Here is a 19,943-nt window from a genome sequence, read left to right as displayed (position 1 = left end):
AGCCGCAGCGGGCGCTGCAATCTCCCAGCAGCTGGACTTCACTCCCAAAGATGCACGCCTCCATTGTCTCCTGCTGAGACAGATGGAGCTAGCAACCAGCAGAAAATCCAAGAGGAAATTTAGCCACTTTTATGTGTTTTTTTAATTGCATATGAGTGTTGTTAGCTGGGGCTTTTATCCGCGCCAGTCTATGTTGGATTTCGGATTTGATATCCTGCTTTATCACTACCCTAAGGAGTCTCAAAGCGGCTAACATTCTCCTTTCCCTTCCTCCCCCACAACAAACACTCTGTAAGGTGAGTGGGGCTGAGAGACTTCAGAGAAGTGTGACTGGCCCAGGGTCACCCAGCAGCTGCATGTGGAGGAGCGGAGACGCGAACCCGGTTCACCAGATTACGAGTCCACTGCTCTTAACCACTACACCACACTGGCTCATCACCAGGTTTTATTATTGCAAGACTTTGTTGTTGTTGTTTGGTCGTTTAGTTATGTCCGACTCTTCATGACCCCGTGGACCAGAGCACGCCAGGCATTCCTGTCTTCCACTGCCTCCCGCAGTTTGGTCAGACTCATGTTGGTAGCTTCAAGAACACCGTCCAATCATCTCCTCCTCTGTCGTCCCCTTCTCCTTGTGCCCTCCATCTTTCCCAACATCAGGGTCTTTTCCAGGGAGTCTTCTCTTCTCATGAGGTGGCCAAAGTATTGGAGTCTCAGCTTCACGATCTGTCCTTCCAGTGAGCACTCAGGGCTGATTTCCTTCAGAATGGAGAGGTTTGATCTTCTTGCAGTCCATGGGACTCTCAAGAGTCTCCTCCAGCACCATAATTCAAAAGCATCAATTCTTCGGCAATCAGCCTTCTTTATGGTCCAGCTCTCACTTCCATACATCACTACTGGGAAAACCATAGCTTTAACTATATGGACCTTTGTTGGTCTTGATTTTGTCTGTTTCACTGTGTTTGTCAGCTAGAGAATATTTGTTGGTAATGAATTCACAAGCTCAATTTAAAAAAATGAATTAGTCTGTTTTACAATTGCATTCAACAATTTTTATTTTAAAAACATAGTGCGTCAGCTGACTTTGGATTATTGATTGATTGATTTTTTGCTGGTGTTAAGTGGTGGTATTTTGGGGGGGGGGTAATAGTTTTAACTAATTAACATCCCGATCTTAATTTTAAAACCTCCCAAGTCAATTAAAAACCAAACCAAACCAGGAGCAGTTCTGTCCCTGCCATGGACAGTCTCTAATCTGCTTTCTCTGTAGCAAACATGACGCTAGGAGCTGCCAACTTTCCCCTCTGCTCCTATGTACTTTGCAGCGCTTGACTCAAATGTCACCTTAAAAAAACAAAACAAGAAAAACGTGGGTTTTTTTTTTTTAAAAAAAAGACAGATAAAACCACCAGAAAAAGACTTCACCCTGGCAAACATAGTGCTAGGGGTTTGCCAACTTCCACCCCTGCCTCTGCTCCTGTGCCCTTTTGCAGCAGACTGACACAAATATAGGAAGAGGGAAGAGGACATTTCCTCCATCGCTTCTTTTTCCCTTCGTGTCCGGAAAAATTGTGGTAAGAGGGTAGCAGAGTGGAGGGAGAAATGCGGAGTCTGGCAGGACCCAGGACCCTTCGTTGCTCCCCTCGCGCGGCCGCTGTTTCCGGGGGGTTTGTTTTCCCTGAAACACTCGAAAGGGTTAAAATCTGGGCTTCCAGGGAGCAATGCAGAAACGCGAGAAGCGGGTGGGGGTGTCAGTGGGGATCCCCCCCCACAAAGAAAGACCGCTTCCTCTTCTTGCAGGGATTTTTGCTTCTGAATGGCTGCGGGAGAGGTAAGTCTGTCTTTAAAAAATAATAATAATGATATATATTTTTCCTCCCCCAAAAGGTCTTTGTGCAAAAGAAAGATGGAGATCCTAAATAGAGACATCAGAGGAGGGTGAGTGGCATAAAGCTGCAGCCCACCACGACACCCCCCCAAAAAAAAACCCAGGGAGGGGGGTGTCCAGGTCTCTGACTGCATGGGGTCCCCTTCCCTGGAAGGAGGGCAGATAATCTGGGATCTTAAAGGAACAATATCCCGAAAGATTGGAGAAGTGTCGCTTCCAGGCAGATTTGAGCAAGCCGCACGTTTTATGGGAACGTGGAAATCTGCCTCATATAGAGTCATAGGATCGCAGAGGCGCAGGGGGGGGGGTGCTGAATTTTAGCCTCACAAAGAGTGCTGCTGAAATTTGAAAGGCCAACAGCTGCCTCTCTGTCTGGGAATCCAAGCAGTTGCCGCTATTTTTTTTTTTTTTTTTACTACTGTTGCTATTATTATTATTAAAAAATTGCATGGCTCCCTTCACCTGCAGATCTTGGAGCGGTTCACGACATAAAAATACAGTATAGTAGCACAAAATAAACGATAAAAACTGGAACCTTGCTCCAAACCAATACCTCCCCTCTCCCCACCACTGCCAGAAAAACATTCAAAAGGAGTATAAGATACGGGTTGTCATTTTTAGCTTTGATAACACTAATGCTGGAGGCATGAGGGAGACACAAACGTCATTGTTTGAACTTCCTTAACTCATCTTGAATCCAAGTAATCCTCGCTATATAATTATAAATAAATAAGATTGCCATGTAGGAAGGTGCAGTTGTGTATGTGTCACTTTTTGTTTCTCTTGTAGGAAGAGCTTCCCCATCGTGCAAACCAGGGCTGTGATCGGCCCCTGAGGACACAGCTGCCTGTGATCCCCAAGCCGAGCCCATCCTGTCTACAAAACCAGAGGGTCAAGTCAATCGGCTTAGACCAGGGATCACCCCAAACTTGGGTGGTCACCTCTGCTTGCTCTGGAGCTGAAAATGGAGCAACCAAACCCGGCAAGTCCAGAACTAGAAGGGAGAACGGAAGCAGGAGGGGACCTTCCCGAAGGCGTGAAGGGGAATCCGGAGTGGTCAGGCAAAGAAGAGCGGAAGGGGTTGCACCGTCCTGAGGAGTTCTTGAGGGCGTGGGGCAACCCAGTTGCTCTGGAAGACACACAGCGGGACAATGTCGGAGCTTTCCTCTCCTCCTTTGAGCAAATCGCTGAAGCCTGCCAATGGCCCAGAGGGGAATGGGTGGGCCGGCTCCGGCCTGCACTGAGCAGCTCTGCTGAACAGGCTTTGGGTAGACTAGAAGGCGCTGACAGGGAGGATTATGGGAAAGTGAAGGCCGCTGTCTTGCGGGAGGATGCTGTGAGGATGGAGGTGCAGCGCCGGGACTTCAGGCAGTTCGGCTACCAGAAGGCCGGAGACCCCCAGAGGGTTTATAGGCAGCTGCGGGAGCTGTGCCACCGGTGGCTGAAGCCAAAGAGACGCACCAAGGAGCAGATCGTGGACCTGCTGATCCTGGAGCAGTTCCTGGCCATCCTTCCGCAGGAGCTGCAGAGCTGGGTCAGGGAAGAGGGGCCAGGGAGCTGCGCCCAAGCCGTGGCCCTGGCGGAGGATTTCCTGAAAGCTGAGGCGTGGAAGTGGCAGGTCAGAGCGCTTAATCCAATTTCTCCAGGGACTTCCAGATTGGGTTGTTGCCGCGTGCTGTGTGTGGGGCTGCCCTCAGAGACAACTAGCAGCCAGATCCCTGGGTTGGGTTGCTGCTGGTACTCACAGAACCCCTAAAACAGCTGCCTTGGCTGCCAGGTTGTTTCTGGGGTTAATTTAAGGTGCTCATGCTTGTGTTTAAAGCAGTGCTTCTCAAAGTGGGCAGTACTGCCCCCTGGGAAAGGGGAGGGGGCATGACATGGGGGGGGCACTAAGAGGCAGTGGGGAGCTGGTGATGGAAATGACTACCAGACTTGGAAAAGCTGGCATCACTGGAACAAGTTCATCCGTTTTGTTGCACTCATTAAACTAAAATAGTTTCAACTGGATGCTGAATGCAATTAATCATGAACTTTTTGGATTTTGCAGTGGTACCTCAGGTTAAGAACTTAATTCGTTCCAGAGGTCTGTTCTTAACCTGAAACAGTTCTTAACCTGAAGCACCACTTTAGCTAATGGGGCCTCCTGCTGCTGCCGCGCTGCCAGAGCATGATTTCTGTTCTCATCCTGAAGCAAAGTTCTTAACCCAAGGTAATATTTCTGGGTTAGCGGATTCTGTAACCTGAAGTGTCTGCAACCTGAAGTGACTGTAACCTGAGGTACCACTGTATTATGCTGTTACCTTCCGTAGTGGGCTGTTCAAACCGCTGTTCTGAATAATGCTTTTTATAGGGTAGGGGGCAAGAGGTTGCATTTATAGAACCGAAAGGGGCGATGGTCCCCCAAAAGTTTGGAAGTATGTGGGCTGCAGGAATCTGCCAAGGGAACCATCATTATTATTACCATCAATTTGTTAATTGCCTCACTAAACCACCGTTTCAAGGCAATTGACACGCGATTGAAAACAGTTTTAAATCACAAGAACAGCAAATACATTAAAAACCATCCCAAGTGGACCCTTGTGGTAAAGAGCTATTTATGCAGCCTGTTGGAGCAAAAATGTCTCCAGAAAGTACAGAGAGTGGGTGCCTTTCACATCTTGACAGGAACAATATTCCATAGAAGAGGGGCAGCCACTCTCAAGGCCCTGCTCAGAGTCACTGTGCAAAAGGGCTTCTGAGATCTTGGGGATGTGAAGAAGAGACACTCCCACAGACTGCAGGGATCTCGTGGTGTATAAGGCATAAGCCCATCTCTGGTTTTTGGTATATGGGACCTTGAACTTGGCCCAGGAGCTGACAGGCAGCCTGTGGGAATCTCGCTAGCAGGGTGATCAGTGCTGGCAGTCATTTGCCTCCACAAGCATGTTGACTTTCTGCACTGTCTTTTGCACAAGCCATTCCGCTAGGGAAACTAGGATGTGGCTGAGGGACTTTGGCTTAGGGCAGCGTTGACCTCCCCCCTGTGTTTCAGGTGCCGTCTCAGGGGACAGCCACCAGGCCCCTTGAGACAGGTGGTGCTTCGCCAGACAACACCCAGAGACAAAGTTACATGGACACCACAGCACTGAAATGCAATGAGGACATGATTTTGCCGGGTAAGGCTTTATTTTTAAATGTTTACTGGGTAAAACTCCAGCAGGCATTGGAAGGAGGTATTCCAGAGGACCTGTAAGTAGGTTCAAGATTTTGGCGGATTCTCCAGGGTGAGGGAATGTCCTTACTGCATATCAGACACCCAGAACACCTCCCTCTGTGCGTTGTTTCTGTCAAATTGGCACTTGAATGGGATGGACATCCTGTTTTCCTGAGACTCTGAAGAGCCTTCCTTGTGTGGCGGAACGTTCTCCCCCTCTCCTCTCCCCAAATGTTCTGGGCTTCCCCCTGACCTTCCCTAGCAGATCTGGGTGGGCAGGAAGGGGCGGAAGGGGGCAAAGTCTCCTTGTGCTAGTCCTAAACCTCGAGTTGGCGTAAGTTTCATTGAATGCCACACAAGATGTGTATCTGCTCCTGCTTGAATCACTCCAGAACCCAGAAAATAAGTCCGCAAAGGACCTGGCCAACTCCCAGTCTTGACTGGGCGCATCTCTCAGGGGGTCTTGCAGCAGAGGACTTTTGCCATCATCTGCTACCTGGCTGCTTTCTAACTGGAGGTCTCAGGGATGGAGAGCAGGATCTTCCTGCAATGCTTGTGCCCTGTCCCTGAGCCAGTCGTCTTCCTCTCTTCTGTCCCTCACAGCCAACAGAACGACACTCCCAATTCACCCCTGTTCCTTGCTTCCTCCTGAGGGAGTGGAAATGGCCGAAGCTGGGCTGACTGAGGTAAGTGGACATCTCGCTTAGCAGCAGGCCTGGGGTGCTCCCTTGAGCAGGGCGAATGTAAACAATGAGCTAAGGATCAGAGCACACCTGAGCACGTGTGAGAGCCAGTGTGGTGTAGTTGTTAAGAGCGGTAGTCTCGTAATCTGGTGAACCAGGTTCACGTCTCCGCTCCTCCACATGCAGCTGCTGGGTGATCTTGGGCCAGTCACACTTCTCTGAGGTCTCTCAGCCTCACTCACCTCACAGAGTGTTTGTTGTGGGGGAGGAAGGGAAAGGAGAATGTTAGCTGCTTTGAGACTCCTTCGGGTAGTGATAAAGCGGGATATCAAATCCAAATCCACGTTTAGAGCGCATTTGCCACATCACTGGGGAACTTCCCATCCCCGTTTAATTTGTCTCAACCATTTCTATACCGCTTGATTGCCATTGCTTCTAAGCAGTGTGCAAAGTATTCCATACAGTACAATGAAAAAGAGTGGAAATTATAAAATAAGCCTTCTAGAATAATAATAATAATAATAATAATAATAATAATAATAATAATAATAATGTCTTCAGTAAGTTCAACAGGGAGAAGAGCCTGTCTGACCGCAACCTGGAAGGGAGTTCCATAAAATGGGGCCCACAATGGAGTGCTTTATATCCCACCTTTATGCCAAGGAGCTCCAGGTTCTCTCCTTCCTCTTATAAGCCCCAGAACAACCACCCTGTGAGGTGGGCTAGGCAGAGAGCCCGTGACTGGCTCAAGGTCACCAGTGAGCTTCATGCCCGAGTGGGGATTTGAACCCTGGCCTCCCAGGTCCTGGTCCACACTCTAACTCTAACCACTACACCACACTGCCTCTCAGCAGCTGCTTAGGGATGGGACTGGGGGCTGCGATTTTACATGGCTTGGCATTGCGAAATCGGGAGTGGGAGCATGTGTGAGGTCTTGGGTGTCCATATTTAAATGGTGTTTTCCGGGACTGCAAAACATGAGTGGGGGATGTTTGGCTGTTTCAGGGCCCAGCGAACGCCAAGGAGAAGGAGGCGCCTTTTGGCAAGGAGGAGGCATCCCTGACACAGCCAGGCCAGAGGACGATGTTCTGGCAAGTCAAAGAGGAGAACTGCGGCATTGTGGGCTCTCTGGGTAAGGAATAGCGTTTTGGCGGAGGGAACCTGGTCCTCCAGGTGGGGCTGAGCCGCATCTCCCATCAGCCCCAGCAAGCGTGGCCTTTGGCCAAGGCTGATGGGATTTGTAGTTCAGCAACATCTGAGGGTTAAAGGTTCCCCACAGCTGGCCTAGGGCTTCAGTCCTAACTAGGTCTACTCAGATGTAAGTCCCGGGGGGGGGGCTTACTCCCAGGTAAGTGGCAGCAAACCCCAAAAACATTTCAGGCTGCAATGCTAAGCGTGTTTCCAAGGGGTCAGCCCCACTGGGGAGACTGCAGCACTTTCTTTTCATACTCAACTCTACCAGGGCCCATTGGCTACGATTCAAGCATGTTTACTCAGAGGCAAGTCTTGTGTGTTCAGTGAGTCTTACTGCCCAATAAACATAGTTTGGGAGTGCTAGGTTGGTGTTCCATAAACAATAAAAATGTGTCCTTTGGGTGAATGTATGTATCCACACATGTACATCTGTGTGTACTAAATGATTTAAATGCACTCTGCTGGAATACTGTTTATGAAAACAATCTGTTAATTTTTCTTTTTAATTCTTACATAAGGAGATAAAAATGCAACAACTTAGTCCGTAAATCTATACCCATTGAAAACCACAAACCAAAATAAATATCACTACTTCATAAGCCCTGTTCTGCATGTCAATCAACTAAGAAATAAATATGAGTTATAGCACAGCAGTATATAACTGTTTAATTTTCTGTTGGTTTTTTCATATTTATCTCTTGCTTTTGTTTTTTTTTTAAGAAGGGGGATGAAAATGTTGAAAAGAAATGTGTCCGTTGTCCAGAAAGACTAAATTCCAGGAATATTATTTGGATCCAGATTCTGCAAATAATAATCATTCTCTCTCTTTCCTCCCATCCCCAGACGGGCTTCTGATTCCCAAACTGGACCTTTCCTTCCAATCGGAAAAAGGAGAAAAGATGTTCTTGCAGGAACCAGAGCCAGGTAAAGGAGGCTGGTGAAATCTGCTGGGTGATGCTTGCAGTTTGAGAAGAGCTCTGGGTGCTGCTGGCCCCTGACCTTCGGCAGCTGCCAGGGGCCACTGTGCTATGGCAAGGGCCACAGCCGATGCCTGCCCTGACTGCTCCCACCACCAGACTAAAAAATACCTTTAAAGATTCAGGACTGACATGAGAAAGGACTTCTTCACACGCTGCATCGTTAAATAGTGGGATTTGCTGCCACAAAAGAGAACTGTGGCCACGAATTTGGCTGCCCTTAGGACAAGTTCATGGAGGATGACCCTGTTTCTCACCTGTGCTGGGGGGGGGACGGGGGGGAGATGCCTCTGAATGCCCATAATCATAAGTGGGGAGGGTGTTGTCGGCCCCCGGAAGAATAGGACGTTGGACTCCGTGGGCTTTTGGCTGCTCCAGCAGAGCTCTTTTTGCATACTTATAACCCAAAGTTAGAGAGACTCCCTTCAGGAATCTGTGGCAGGTGTTGTTGTTGTTGTTGTTTAGTCGTTTAGTCGTGTCCGACTCTTCGTGACCCCACGAACCAGAGAACGCCAGGCACCTCTGTCCTCCACTGCCTCCCGCAGTTTGGTCAAACTCATGCTGGTAACCTCAAAAACACTATCCAACCATCTCGTCCTCTGCCGTCCCCTTCTCCTTGTGCCCTCCATCTTTCCCAACATCAGGGTCTTCTCCAGGGAGTCTTCTCTTCTCATGAGGTGGCCAAAGTACTGGAGCCTCAGCTTTACAATCTGTCCTTCCAGTGAGCACTCAGGGCTGATTTCCTTCAGAATGGAGAGGTTTGATCTTCTTGCAGTCCATGGGACTCTCAAGAGTCTCCTCCAGCACCATAATTCAAAAGCATCAATTCTTCGGCGATCAGCCTTCTTGATGGTCCAGCTCTCACTTCCATACATCACGACTGGGAAAACCATAGCTTTAACTATACGAACCTTTGTTGGCAAGGTGATGTCTCTACTTCTCAAGATGCTGTCTAGGCCTGTCATTGCCCTTCTCCCAAGAAGCAGGCGTCTTTTAATTTCGTGGCTGCTGTCACCATCTGCAGTGATCATTGAGCCCAAGAAGGTAAAATCTCTCACTACCTCCATTTCTTCCCCTTCTATTTGCCAGGAGGTGATGGGACCAGTGGCCATGATCTTCGTTTTTTTGATGTTGAGCTTCAGACCATATTTTGCGCTCACCTCTTTCACCCTCATTAAAAGGTTCTTTAATTCCTCCTCACTTTCTGCCATCAAGGTTGTGTCATCTGCATATCTGAGGTTGTTGATATTTCTTCCGGCAATCTTAATTCCGGCTAGGGATTCATCCAGCCCAGCCTTTCGCATGATGAATTCTGCATATAAGTTAAATAAGCAGGGAGACAAAATACAGCCTTGTCGTACTCCTTTCCCAATTTTGAACCAATCAGTTGTTCCATATCCAGTTCTAACTGTAGCTTCTTGTCCCGCATAGAGATTTCTCAGGAGACAGATGAGGTGATCTGGCACTCCCATTTCTTTAAGAACTTGCCATAGTTTGCCGTGGTCGACACAGTCAAAGGCTTTTGCATAGTCAATGAAGCAGAAGTAGATGTCTTTCTGGAACTCTCTAGCTTTCTCCATAATCCAGCGCATGTTTGCAATTTGGTCTCTGGTTCCTCTGCCTCTTCTAAATCCAGCTTGCACTTCTGGGAGTTCTCGGTCCACATACTGCTTGAGCCTTCCTTGTAGAATTTTAAGCATAACCTTGCTAGCGTGTGAAATGAGTGCAATTGTGCGGTAGTTGGAGCATTCTTTGGCACTGCCCTTCTTTGGGATTGGGATGTAGACTGATCTTCTCCAATCTTCTGGCCACTGCTGAGTTTTCCAAACTTGCTGGCATATTGAGTGTAGCACCTTAACAGCATCATCTTTTAAAATTTTAAATAGTTCAGCTGGAATACCATCACTTCCACTGGCCTTGTTATTTGCAGTGCTTTCTAAGGCCCATTTGACTTCACTTTCCAAGATGTCTGGCTCAAGGTCAGCAACCACACTACCTGGGGTATACAAGACATCCATTTCTTTCTGGTATAATTCCTCTGTGTATTCTTGCCACCTCTTCTTGATGTCTTCTGCTTCTGTTAGGTCCTTTCCACTTTTGTCCTTTATTATGGAAATCTTTGTACGAAATGTTCCTTTCATATCTCCAATTTTCTTGAACAGATCTCTGGTTCTTCCCATTCTATTGCTTTCCTCTATTTCTTTGCATTGCTCGTTTAAGAAGGTCTTCTTGTCTCTCCTTGCTATTCTTTGGAAATCTGCATTCAATTTCCTGTATCTTTCACCATCTCCCTCGCATTTTGCTTGCCTTCTCTCCCCCGCTATTTGTAAGGCCTCATTGGACAGCCACTTTGCTTTCTTGCATTTCCTTTTCATTGGGATGGTTTTCGTTGCTGCCTCCTGTATAATGTTACGAGCCTCCATCCACAGTTCTTCAGGCATTCTGTCCACCAAATCTAAATCCTTAAACCTGTTCCTCACTTCCACTGTGTATTCATAAGGGATTTGACTTAGATTGTATCTTACCGGCCCAGTGGTTTTTCCTACTTTCTTCAGTTTAAGCTTGAATTTTGCTATAAGAAGCTGATGATCTGAGCCACAGTCAGCTCCAGGTCTTGTTTTTGCTGACTGTATAGAGCTTCTCCATCTTTGGCTGCAGAGAATATAATCAATCTGATTTCGATGCTGCCCATCTGGTGATGTCCATGTGTAGAGTCGTCTCTTGTGTTGTTGGAAAAGCGTGTTTGTGATGACCAGCTTGTTCTCTTGACAGAACTCTATTAGCCTTTGCCCTGCTTCGTTTTGATCTCCAAGGCCAAACTTGCCAGTTGTTCCTTTTATCTCTTGACTCCCTACTTTAGCCTTCCAATCCCCTATAATGAGAAGAACATCCTTCTTTGGTGTCACTTCTATAAGGTCTTGTAAGTCTTCATAGAATTGGTCAATTTCAGTTTCTTCAGCACAAGTAGTTGGTGCATAAACTTGGATTACTGTGATGTTAAAAGGTCTGCCTTGGATTCGTATCGAGATCATTCTATCATTTTTGAGATTGCATCCCAGTACAGCTTTCGCCACTCTTTTGTTGACTATGAGGGCCACTCCATTTCTTTTACGGGTTTCTTGCCCACAGTAGTAGATATGATGGTCATCCGAACTGAATTCACCCATTCCCGTCCATTTTAGTTCACTGATGCCCAGGATGTCAATATTTATTCTTGCCATCTCATTTTTGACCACCTCCAACTTACCCAGGTTCATGGTTCTTACATTCCAGGTTCCTATGCAATATTTTTCTTTACAGCATTGGACTTTCCTTTCGCTTCCAGGCATATCCGCAACTGAGCGTCCTTTCGGCTTTGGCCCAGCCGCTTCATCAGCTCTGGATCTACTTGTACTTGCCCTCCGCTCTTCCCCAGTAGCATGTTGGACGCCTTCCGACCTGAGGGGCTCATCTTCCAGCGTCATATCTTTTATATGCCTGTTGTCTTTGTCCATGGAGTTTTCTTGGCAGGGATACTGGAGTGGCTTGCCGGTTCCTCCTCCAGGTGGATCACGTTTGGTCAAAACTCTCCACTATGACCTGTTCATCTTGGGTGCCCTGCTCGGCATAGTTCATAGCTTCTCTGAGTTCTTCAAGCCCCTTCGCCACGGCAAGGCAGTGATCCATGAAGGGGGTGGCAGGTGTAGACAGTGATAATCAGGATCCCTTGATAACTGTAATTGTTCAGTGTGGATCACTTTAGATTCCTGACAATGCAGAAGTTCATCCCCAAAATTATTTGTGGAACAAACAGCCATGTTTGCTCACTTGGCTGAGTCATCAGGGGGTTGTGAAGAGGTGAGATTCATTGGAGGTCCTTAGGCTAGGAGGTGTTTTGGGCTCGCAGGACAGTCATCCTTAGTATTGCCTCTCTCTGCAAATAAAGAAGAAAAGTTTGGGGCATGTTAAATCCATGTCTAATTAAAAGAGCAGCGACTGTCGCTGTGGAGTCTGGATAAGGGGCTCTGGTGATCGGTCACATGTCACTTACGAATGAAGAAGCCATGAAGGATTTGAAGTTCTGTTTTATTAAAGGGGCGAGTGCTAAGGTGTAATTCAGATAATAAAACAGGTCTCCCTTAATTTTTTGTTAAAGGGTAGCAGGGACTATGGATCCAACATCTGGGATGTTTTCTTGGTTCTGATCATAGTTGGCAGAAGTTGTAAAGTAGCTTTTTACACACACAAACACCTAGTATGTTGTGGTACCATTTTCATTCATAGGCTTCCTTGATATTTTTGAATTGGAAAAAAAAATCTGCTGCTCTAAATCCACAGGAGTTCTGGTTTAGTCTCCTCGACTTGATTCCGTGAAGAAAACTCCTAAAAGTCTGCTTGCTAATTTTAACTTAATCCATTTTTAGCCTGCTGGCAAAGAACTTGAGATTGAAACAGCCCCTTCCAGTCTTGCCCACCTGGTGCCCTCTGTCCATTTAAGACTACAACTCCCATCATCCCTGGCCAGTACATCTCCAGGTATGGCTAGCAATGCCCTTGCCTGAAGACCCTGCAGAGCCACTGCCAGTCAGTGGAGGAAATGCTGACCTCAATGGACCAGTGGTCCTATGGGATGAGACCTTCTGCCTGCAATGCACATCCTTTGCCACTGGAGACAGAGCCTTTTACATGGTGGCACCCGAGTTATGTGGCTCTTTCCCAATATATGATTGCTTGGTACTATCTTGATTATTATTATTAATTAATATTAAACCTGGAGGGCTTTAACAGAATAAAGGTAAAGGTACCCCTGCCTGTACGAGCCAGTCTTGACAGACTCTAGGGTTGTGTGCTCATCTCACTCTAGAGGCCGGGAGCCAACGCTGTCCACAGACACTTCCGGGTCACGTGGCCAGCGTGACGAAGCTGCTCTGGCGAACCAGCACCAGAGCAGCACACGGAAATGCCGTTTACCTTCCCACTATAAAGCGGTACCTATTTACAGTGGTGCCTCGCAAGACGAAATTAATCCGTTCCGCGAGTTTTTTTGTCTAGCGAATTTTTCGTCTTGCGAAGCACGGTTTCCCATAGGAATGCATTGAAAATCAATTAATGCATTCCTAGGGAGACCGCCTTCAGACCAGATCCTGGGACAGTCTGTCCCCGGACCTCTTCTGAAGGCTGGCGGGGGGAGAAGGAGTTTTCTCCCCACCGCCAGCCTTCAGAACAGCCTTCTGAAGGCTGGCGGTGGGAAGAAAAGCCCTTCTCCCGCCACCAGCCTTCAGAAGAGTTCCTGCAGGGCTGCCTAGGCTGCGGATAGCAGCCTGCTGCCCGGTGCGAGGGACGCTCTGAAGCAGAGCGCCCCTCGCGCGGGGCAGACATCTGCAGCTTGGGGAGCCCTGCAGGACTTCCCCGCAGGGCTCTCCAAGCTGCGGGTAGCAGCCTGCTGCCCCGCACAAGGGGCGCTCTTAAGCAGAGCGCCCCTCGCGCGGGGCAGACATTCACAGCTTGGGGAGCCCTGCGGGGAACTCTTCTGAAGGCTGGAGGCGGGAGAAGGGCTTTTCTTCCGACCGCCAGCCTTCAGAACAGCCTTCTGAATGTTGGCGGTGGGGAGGAAAACCTTCCTCCCACCGCAAGCCCCGGGAACAGAGGAGAATCGCTGCACGCCTTCTCCTCTGTTCCCGGACCTGTCCTGAAGGCTTGCGGTGGGAGGAGGGCTTTCCTCCCCACCGCCAACATTCAGAAGGCTGTTCTGAAGGTTGGCGGTGGGGAGGAAAAACCCTCCTCCCACCGCAAGCCCCGGGAACAGAGGAGAATCGCTGCGCGCCTTCTCCTCTGTTCCCGGACCTCCCACCGCAAGCCTCCAGAACAGGTGCTGCGCTTCCCCGCTGTCCCCGGAGATTTCCCTATGGGCTTTCGTCTTGCGAAGCAAGCCCATAGGGAAATTCGTCTTGCGAAGCCGCTAAAAAATCGGAAAACCCTTTCGTCTTGCGGGTTTTTCGTTTAGCGAGGCATTCGTCTTGCGGGGCACCACTGTATCTACTTGCACTTAAGGGTGCTTTCGAACTGCTAGGTGGGCAGGAGCTGGGACCGAACGACGGGAGCTCACCCCGCCGTGGGGATTCGAACCGCCGACCATGCGATCGGCAAGTCCTAGGCGCTGAGGTTTTACCCACAGCGCCACCCGCGTCCCTTTTTAACAGAATACTGTTTCTGAATATCCGTTGCTGGAGATTCTAGAAGGGGAGAGGGCTCTTCTGCTCAGATCTTGCTTATCGGTTTCCCTTGGGCATCTAGTTCCAATATTATTATTTTTTAATGTTTTTCGTTTCACCACCACTTGCAGGTAAAAGGAGAGAGATCAAGATGGAGAGTTCCCACCCAGCGGAAGCTGTGCCAGAGGAAATGTCCCAGGGGAACGTTCCTTTTTTAGCTGAGATTGCAGAGCAAAAGCATGAGTCCAAAGGGCACCAGGAAACAAAGGAATACAGCAATCCCCCAGAAGTACCCGTTAGCGAAAACACAACACAGTTTGGAGTGGAAAAGCCCTTCTCATATCACGGGAGGAACAACCAGCACAGTTTGGGTCTGGGTACGCTAAATGCAGAAGAAGGTCCTTACGAATGCCCCGTGCGTGGGGAGAGCTTCCAGCGAGGATCCGCCCTGGATGAACACCAGAGGAGGCACTTGGGAGAGGAACTGTGCGAAGGGTCTGAGGGCGGGAAGCCCTTTCCCCAGCGAGAGATCTGGGTGAGCCATCAGAGCGGCCTCATGGAAGAGAAACCATACGAGTGTCCCGAGTGCAGGAAGGGGTTCAGTTACAGAGCGACTCTGATGCGGCATCGACGGATCCACACCGAGGAGAAACCACACAAGTGCTCCCACTGTGGGAAAAGCTTCAGCCAGAGGACCAATTTGGTGAGTCACTTGCGAATCCACACGGGAGAGAGGCCGTATCAATGCTCCCAGTGTGGGAAAGGCTTCCGGTGGCAACTCCATTTGAAGAGGCACCAGAAGATCCACACGGGAGAGAAACCTCACGAATGCCCGGACTGTGGGAAAAGCTTTTCCCGGAGAGATACTTTACTCAATCACCGGAGGACTCACACAGGGGAGAAGCCGTACGAGTGTCCCGATTGCGGGAGAAACTTCAATCACCCGTGCAACTTAATTGAACACCAGAAGACGCACACAGGGGAGAAACCACACGAATGTCCCGAGTGTGGGAAAAACTTCTCCCGGCGGGATACGCTGATCAAGCACCAGAGAACCCACACAGGGGAGAAGCCTTATGAGTGCCCCGAGTGTGGGAAAAGTTTCCATCATCCTTGCAGGTTGATTGACCACCAGAAGATTCACACGGGAGAGAAGCCTCACGAATGCCCTGAGTGCGGGAAGAACTTTTCTCGGCGAGATACGCTGATCAAACACCAAAGGACCCACGCGGAGGAGAAGCCTTATGAATGTCCTGAGTGTGGGAAAAGCTTCATTCAGAAGAAGGCATTCATCAGACACCAGATAATTCATTTAGGGAATACGTCCAGCTAATATTCTTGAAAATGCCACATTCCACAGAAAGAAGAGGGAGAAGTGTTGGTTACATCCTGATTTGCAGTGGAGAAGCCAAACCTTATCTATGTCACGAGACATAGGCAGATGACAACAGAGAAACCTAGGGAAAACAGGCTGAAATAAGTAAATTGATTCAGCAGGAAGGTTAAAGTAATAATTGGTTAATAATAGAAATCAGATGTTTTCAGCTATCAGAAAAAGATTTTTTTTAAAGGAGGAGATACAGTTGATGTCATAGGTATTATTCTAGAAGATATATATGATCTGAGTAGAAAAAAAATGGGGTTCAAGGATGGAGTGGGAGGAAAGTTTATTTTGAAGAATCTGTGTTGCACCAACTGCAATTGATAACAAAATGGATTGTGTTTTGTTGATGAATAGCTATTCTTTTTTTAAAAAGAAGCAAGACCCCAGCCCAAGTTAATTCGTTAAGTCCCAAAATGTTCTCCATTATGAAGTATCTCAACTTGATGGTTCCCAACCAAGGCCAGGGACACATCACAAGGGCAGCTACAGACCCACAATGAGAACAACAGCTCCCAGTGACAGTGTACAGATGTGGAAGTGTGAACTCTACAAATGGGAGAAATAGGACTCCACTCTCTTTTTGCATACTTGGCAGGGAAGATAAGGAGATCCTTGCTGGATCAGGCCCAAGGTCCATTTAGTCCCAGATGGTGGTACATTCTGGACTGATGAAAGAAAGTGGAACTCCCTCACATAAGAGGCAGGGAAGGCCAACAACTTAGCCGGCTTTAAAAGAAGACTAGACACATTCAGGGATGGCTACGTGGGGCCTCCACTGTCAAAGGAAACATGTGCCTTGGAGTTCCAGTTGTGGGGAATCCCCGGGGTGGGGGAAAGTAGGGGTGTTGCTCTCAGGTCTTCTTGGGGGCTTTGTCGCGTATTCTACGCGAAGCTTACAGCAGAGACGCTAAGAGTTCCAGGTTTGTCCAGTTCTGTCTTTTTTAATGTGAGCTATTTACACAGGCATGTACAAAAGAAACAGTCCATACAGAGTACTTACAAACGAATACTCTCCTCCACCACAGCTCTACAGCACAACCACCATACAGGACAACCACCACACCAACCACACCCACTGTTACACAGGCTCTCCTTTTAAAGCAGGTGATACTAATTACACTCCTGCTGAGTCACTCTGACCCAGCAGAGTATTGCATCATCCTGAAGCCTGCAGGCTTATCCAGTATCCTGCAAATCCCAACACTCCTCCTTAAGTCAAAGGCTTCAGACCTAATAATTCTCTTAAGTCTCGAAATTTAGGAGCATCCAAACATTTTGTATACAAATCTGCCACATTACATTTTGTGTTACAGTGCTGTACCTTTAACACATTTCTTTCCAAAGCATTTTTCACATTTCCGTATCTTATAGCTATATGTTTGCTCTTGCTTTTAAAGTTCTGTTGGTTAGCAAGCTGTTGTGCAGCCATGTTGTCACTTAGCACAGTGATTGGCATTTCAGAAGGTATTCCAAGCTCTTTTGTTAGGCAAGCAAACCATTCTATTTGTGATACACATTCACTTATGGCTGAGTACTCTGCTTCACAAGTACTTGTGGCAACAAATGTTTGTTTCTGGGATTTCCACTGAACCAGGGCATTTCCAATATATATGGCATAGCCAGTGGTAGACTTTCCATTTTCTCTGTCCCCCCAGCTGGCATCAGCGTATGCATACACTTGCTGATCACATCCTGTATCCAGCACCAGTTTGTAATCTTTTGTGCCTTTCAGATACCTTAGGATTCTTTTAAGTGCTAGCCAATCTCTCTGAGCCGGGTCTGCACTTCTTTGGCTTAACATGTGCACTGCCAATGTTATGTCAGGTCTTGTCCAACAACTTAAATATAACAGAGAACCCAACAGAGAATGAAACGCTGTTGCATTCTCACATTTTTGCCCTTCTGGTTCATTTTTGTACTGGGTAGTTATGGGAGTATCAACCTCATTTGCCCTCTCCATTCCATATGTCTTTAATAATTTTTCAATTTTTTCCTTCTGACTCAGAGAGTAGACGCCCTCTTCATTTCTCTGAACTTCTACTCCTAAGTAATTCTGAATCTCTCCCAAATACTTCAGTTTGTATTTGTTACCTAGGCTGTTCATAAACCAAGACACTTGCTTTTGTGCAGTTGTTATCAGACAGATATCGTCAACATACAAAAGTAAATAACAAACACTTCCTTGCACCACTGCTGAATATAAACAGGAATCAGCCAGGCTTTGTTTGAATCCCATCTTTTTCAAAGTTGTGTCTATGCATTCATGCCATAGACGTGCACTTTGGTGCAACCCGTATAGTGCCCTTTGCAGCTTTAACACCATGCTGTCTTTTTCCAGCTCATAACCTGGTATTTGCTGTAAATACACCTCGGCGTCTATAGGAGCATTTAAATATGCTGAGGCAACATCAAAATGATTAACTTTTAACCCTCTCAGACTTGCCATTGCTAAAACTGATTTTACTGTTTCAGCCTTTGCTGTTGGGGCAAACACTTCATCATAATGTATCATTTTCCTTTGTGTAAAGCCCCTTGCCACCAACCTGGCTTTCCTCTGACAACTACCATCAGCCAGCTTTTTCACTTTAAAAACCCACTTACAGCTTATGGGCTTTTTACCTTCAGGCAATTCTGTAGGGACAAACACATTGTTGTTTAGCAGAGAGTTATACTCTGCCTGCATTGCCTTTAACCACGCCTCTTTCTCTAGAGTAGGTAACTCTTGCACTTCTTCAAAGTTTTCTGGCTCAGTTACACAAACCTGGTTTATGGTGGCTGGGAACCCATAACGGTCTGGAGGCTGACCTTTATTGCTTCTTGCAGACCTCCTTGGTTCATTAATCTCATCCCTTGGGCTACCTTCAGGACTGCTTTTGGGGTGGATTGACTCTGTAGATCTACCTCCTCCTGTCCCTGTTGCACTTTCTTTTCTCCCCTGCTCCATACTAGCAGCTGGAGAAAAATGCTCAACCTTTACCTCCTCCCTTTCAGTTTCTCTGGGAGAGTTGCCAATTCTCAGCTTTGTTTCAACTGCCTTATCAGGTATGCTCGGCAGTAAAACTTTTTCTGGCAGCAGGTTTGCATGTATCTTGGGCCAATTTCTTTGCTCATTAAAGCTGGCTGATCGACTATAACTCAAAAGATTTTTATCATCTTCAAACCTGTAAGCTTTCGTACCACTTTCATACCCAAGAAATAGCAACTGCTGTGCCCTTTTCCCACCTTTTCTTCGGTTCTTTACAGGTATGTCAACCCATGCCTTTGTCCCAAAGATTCTCAAATGTTGCAAACTGGGACTTTTGTTATAGAGAATTTTATAGGGTATGTCATCTAGTACCCTTGACCACAAGCGATTCCCAATATAATTTGCGGTCTTAATACTCTCAGCCCAGTACTTAATTGGGAGATTTGCATCTGCTAGCAATGCTTTCATTTGTGTCTGCAAGACACCTCCCCTACGTTCTGCTACTCCGTTCTCCTGAGGCGTCGCCACATTGGTAAGCCTATGTTTGATCCCTTGGGAACGCAACCAGTTTCTTAGGGAGCTTGCCATAAACTCTCCTCCCCTGTCTGACTGAATAGAGCACACCTTTTTGCCAAGTTGCCGTTCTACCCTTCTTACCCAGAACTTCAAAGTTTGGGCAACGTCAGACTTTTGCTTCAATGGATAGACCCAGCCAAATCTAGAATAGTCATCCACTAGGATCAAGCAGTACTTGTTATGGGAGACACTTGGTGGAAAAGGACCAGTTACATCAGCATGAATCAACTCCAGTGGTTTTTTTGGTTTCTCTCTGGCTTGCTCTTGCTACTGGGCAAGCCCTGCTTTTAACCTCCTTGCAGATATTACAGTCTAAGTAATTATCACAACTTTTTATGTTTTTCATCCCCCCACACAACTCCAATGTTTTGTTTAGCACCTTATAGCTAGCATGAGCCAGACGCCTGTGCAGGAGATGAATACACATATCATGGGTTGGGACATTTTGCACATTAGCAACCTTAGACTCACACTGCAGTACATACATATTAGCTCTAAGGTTAGCATTTGCCAACACTGCCCCATTTTGCTTTATCTGGCACTGGTCTCCCACAAAGTTTACTTCAAAGCCTGCTTTTGCCAAGTCAGGAATGCTTAGGAGATTGTTTTGCAAACTAGGCACACACAACACATTCCTGAATGTGTGTCCCAGTTGTGGGAACACAACCTCCCCCTCACAAACCACATTAGCTTTCTGGCCCGTAGCAAGACTTACATGTTTTTTGTTTGAAGCCCTAGCATCAGTTAGCAGTCCTTTTCTTTTACAAAAGGTTTGAGAAGCTCCACTGTCCAGAACCCACAGCTCTTCATTTTCTTGACCATCTGCAGACACCCAAGCGGTAGACTCTCTCTGCTGCCTCTTGTGCTTCTGCTGTTTTTGTTGTTTTCTCGGGCA

General features: G+C 47.4%; 1 protein-coding gene across 2 annotated transcripts; it reads left to right on the top strand.

Moving 5' to 3' along the window:
• Positions 1–1,374: 1,374 nt before the first annotated feature.
• LOC309364465 (uncharacterized protein) lies at positions 1,375–15,858 on the top strand. Of its 2 annotated transcripts, XM_081901796.1 has the most exons (7): positions 1,377–1,828; positions 2,675–3,503; positions 4,917–5,040; positions 5,682–5,764; positions 6,767–6,893; positions 7,799–7,879; positions 14,255–15,858. In XM_081901796.1, exons 2-7 carry the CDS (start codon positions 2,850–2,852, stop codon positions 15,454–15,456), a joined length of 2,271 nt encoding a protein of 756 aa, XP_081757922.1. In that variant the 5' UTR covers positions 1,377–1,828; positions 2,675–2,849; the 3' UTR covers positions 15,457–15,858. The 2 variants fall into 2 exon arrangements, with proteins under 2 accessions (XP_081757923.1, XP_081757922.1); XM_081901797.1 differs by lacking the exon at positions 7,799–7,879 and having other exon boundaries at positions 1,375–1,828.
• Positions 15,859–19,943: the final 4,085 nt, after the last annotated feature.

The sequence above is a fragment of the Podarcis melisellensis genome (genome assembly GCF_964234715.1).
Source record: "Podarcis melisellensis genome assembly, chromosome: 2".
Lineage (NCBI taxonomy): Eukaryota > Metazoa > Chordata > Lepidosauria > Squamata > Lacertidae > Podarcis > Podarcis melisellensis.
This window is presented reverse-complemented; position numbering and strand designations above follow the sequence as displayed.

What these genes read in the sequence shown, in the direction of transcription:
- LOC309364465 (XM_081901796.1), top strand. Translation starts at nt 2,850, where the DNA reads ATGGAGCAACCAAACCCGGCAAGTCCAGAACTAGAAGGGAGAACGGAA. An exon ending in CTGAGGCGTGGAAGTGGCAG is followed by an intron (nt 3,504 to 4,916) that starts GTCAGAGCGCTT and finishes CCTGTGTTTCAG; the next exon opens with GTGCCGTCTCAGGGGACAGC. An exon ending in CTTGCAGGAACCAGAGCCAG is followed by an intron (nt 7,880 to 14,254) that starts GTAAAGGAGGCT and finishes CACCACTTGCAG; the next exon opens with GTAAAAGGAGAGAGATCAAG.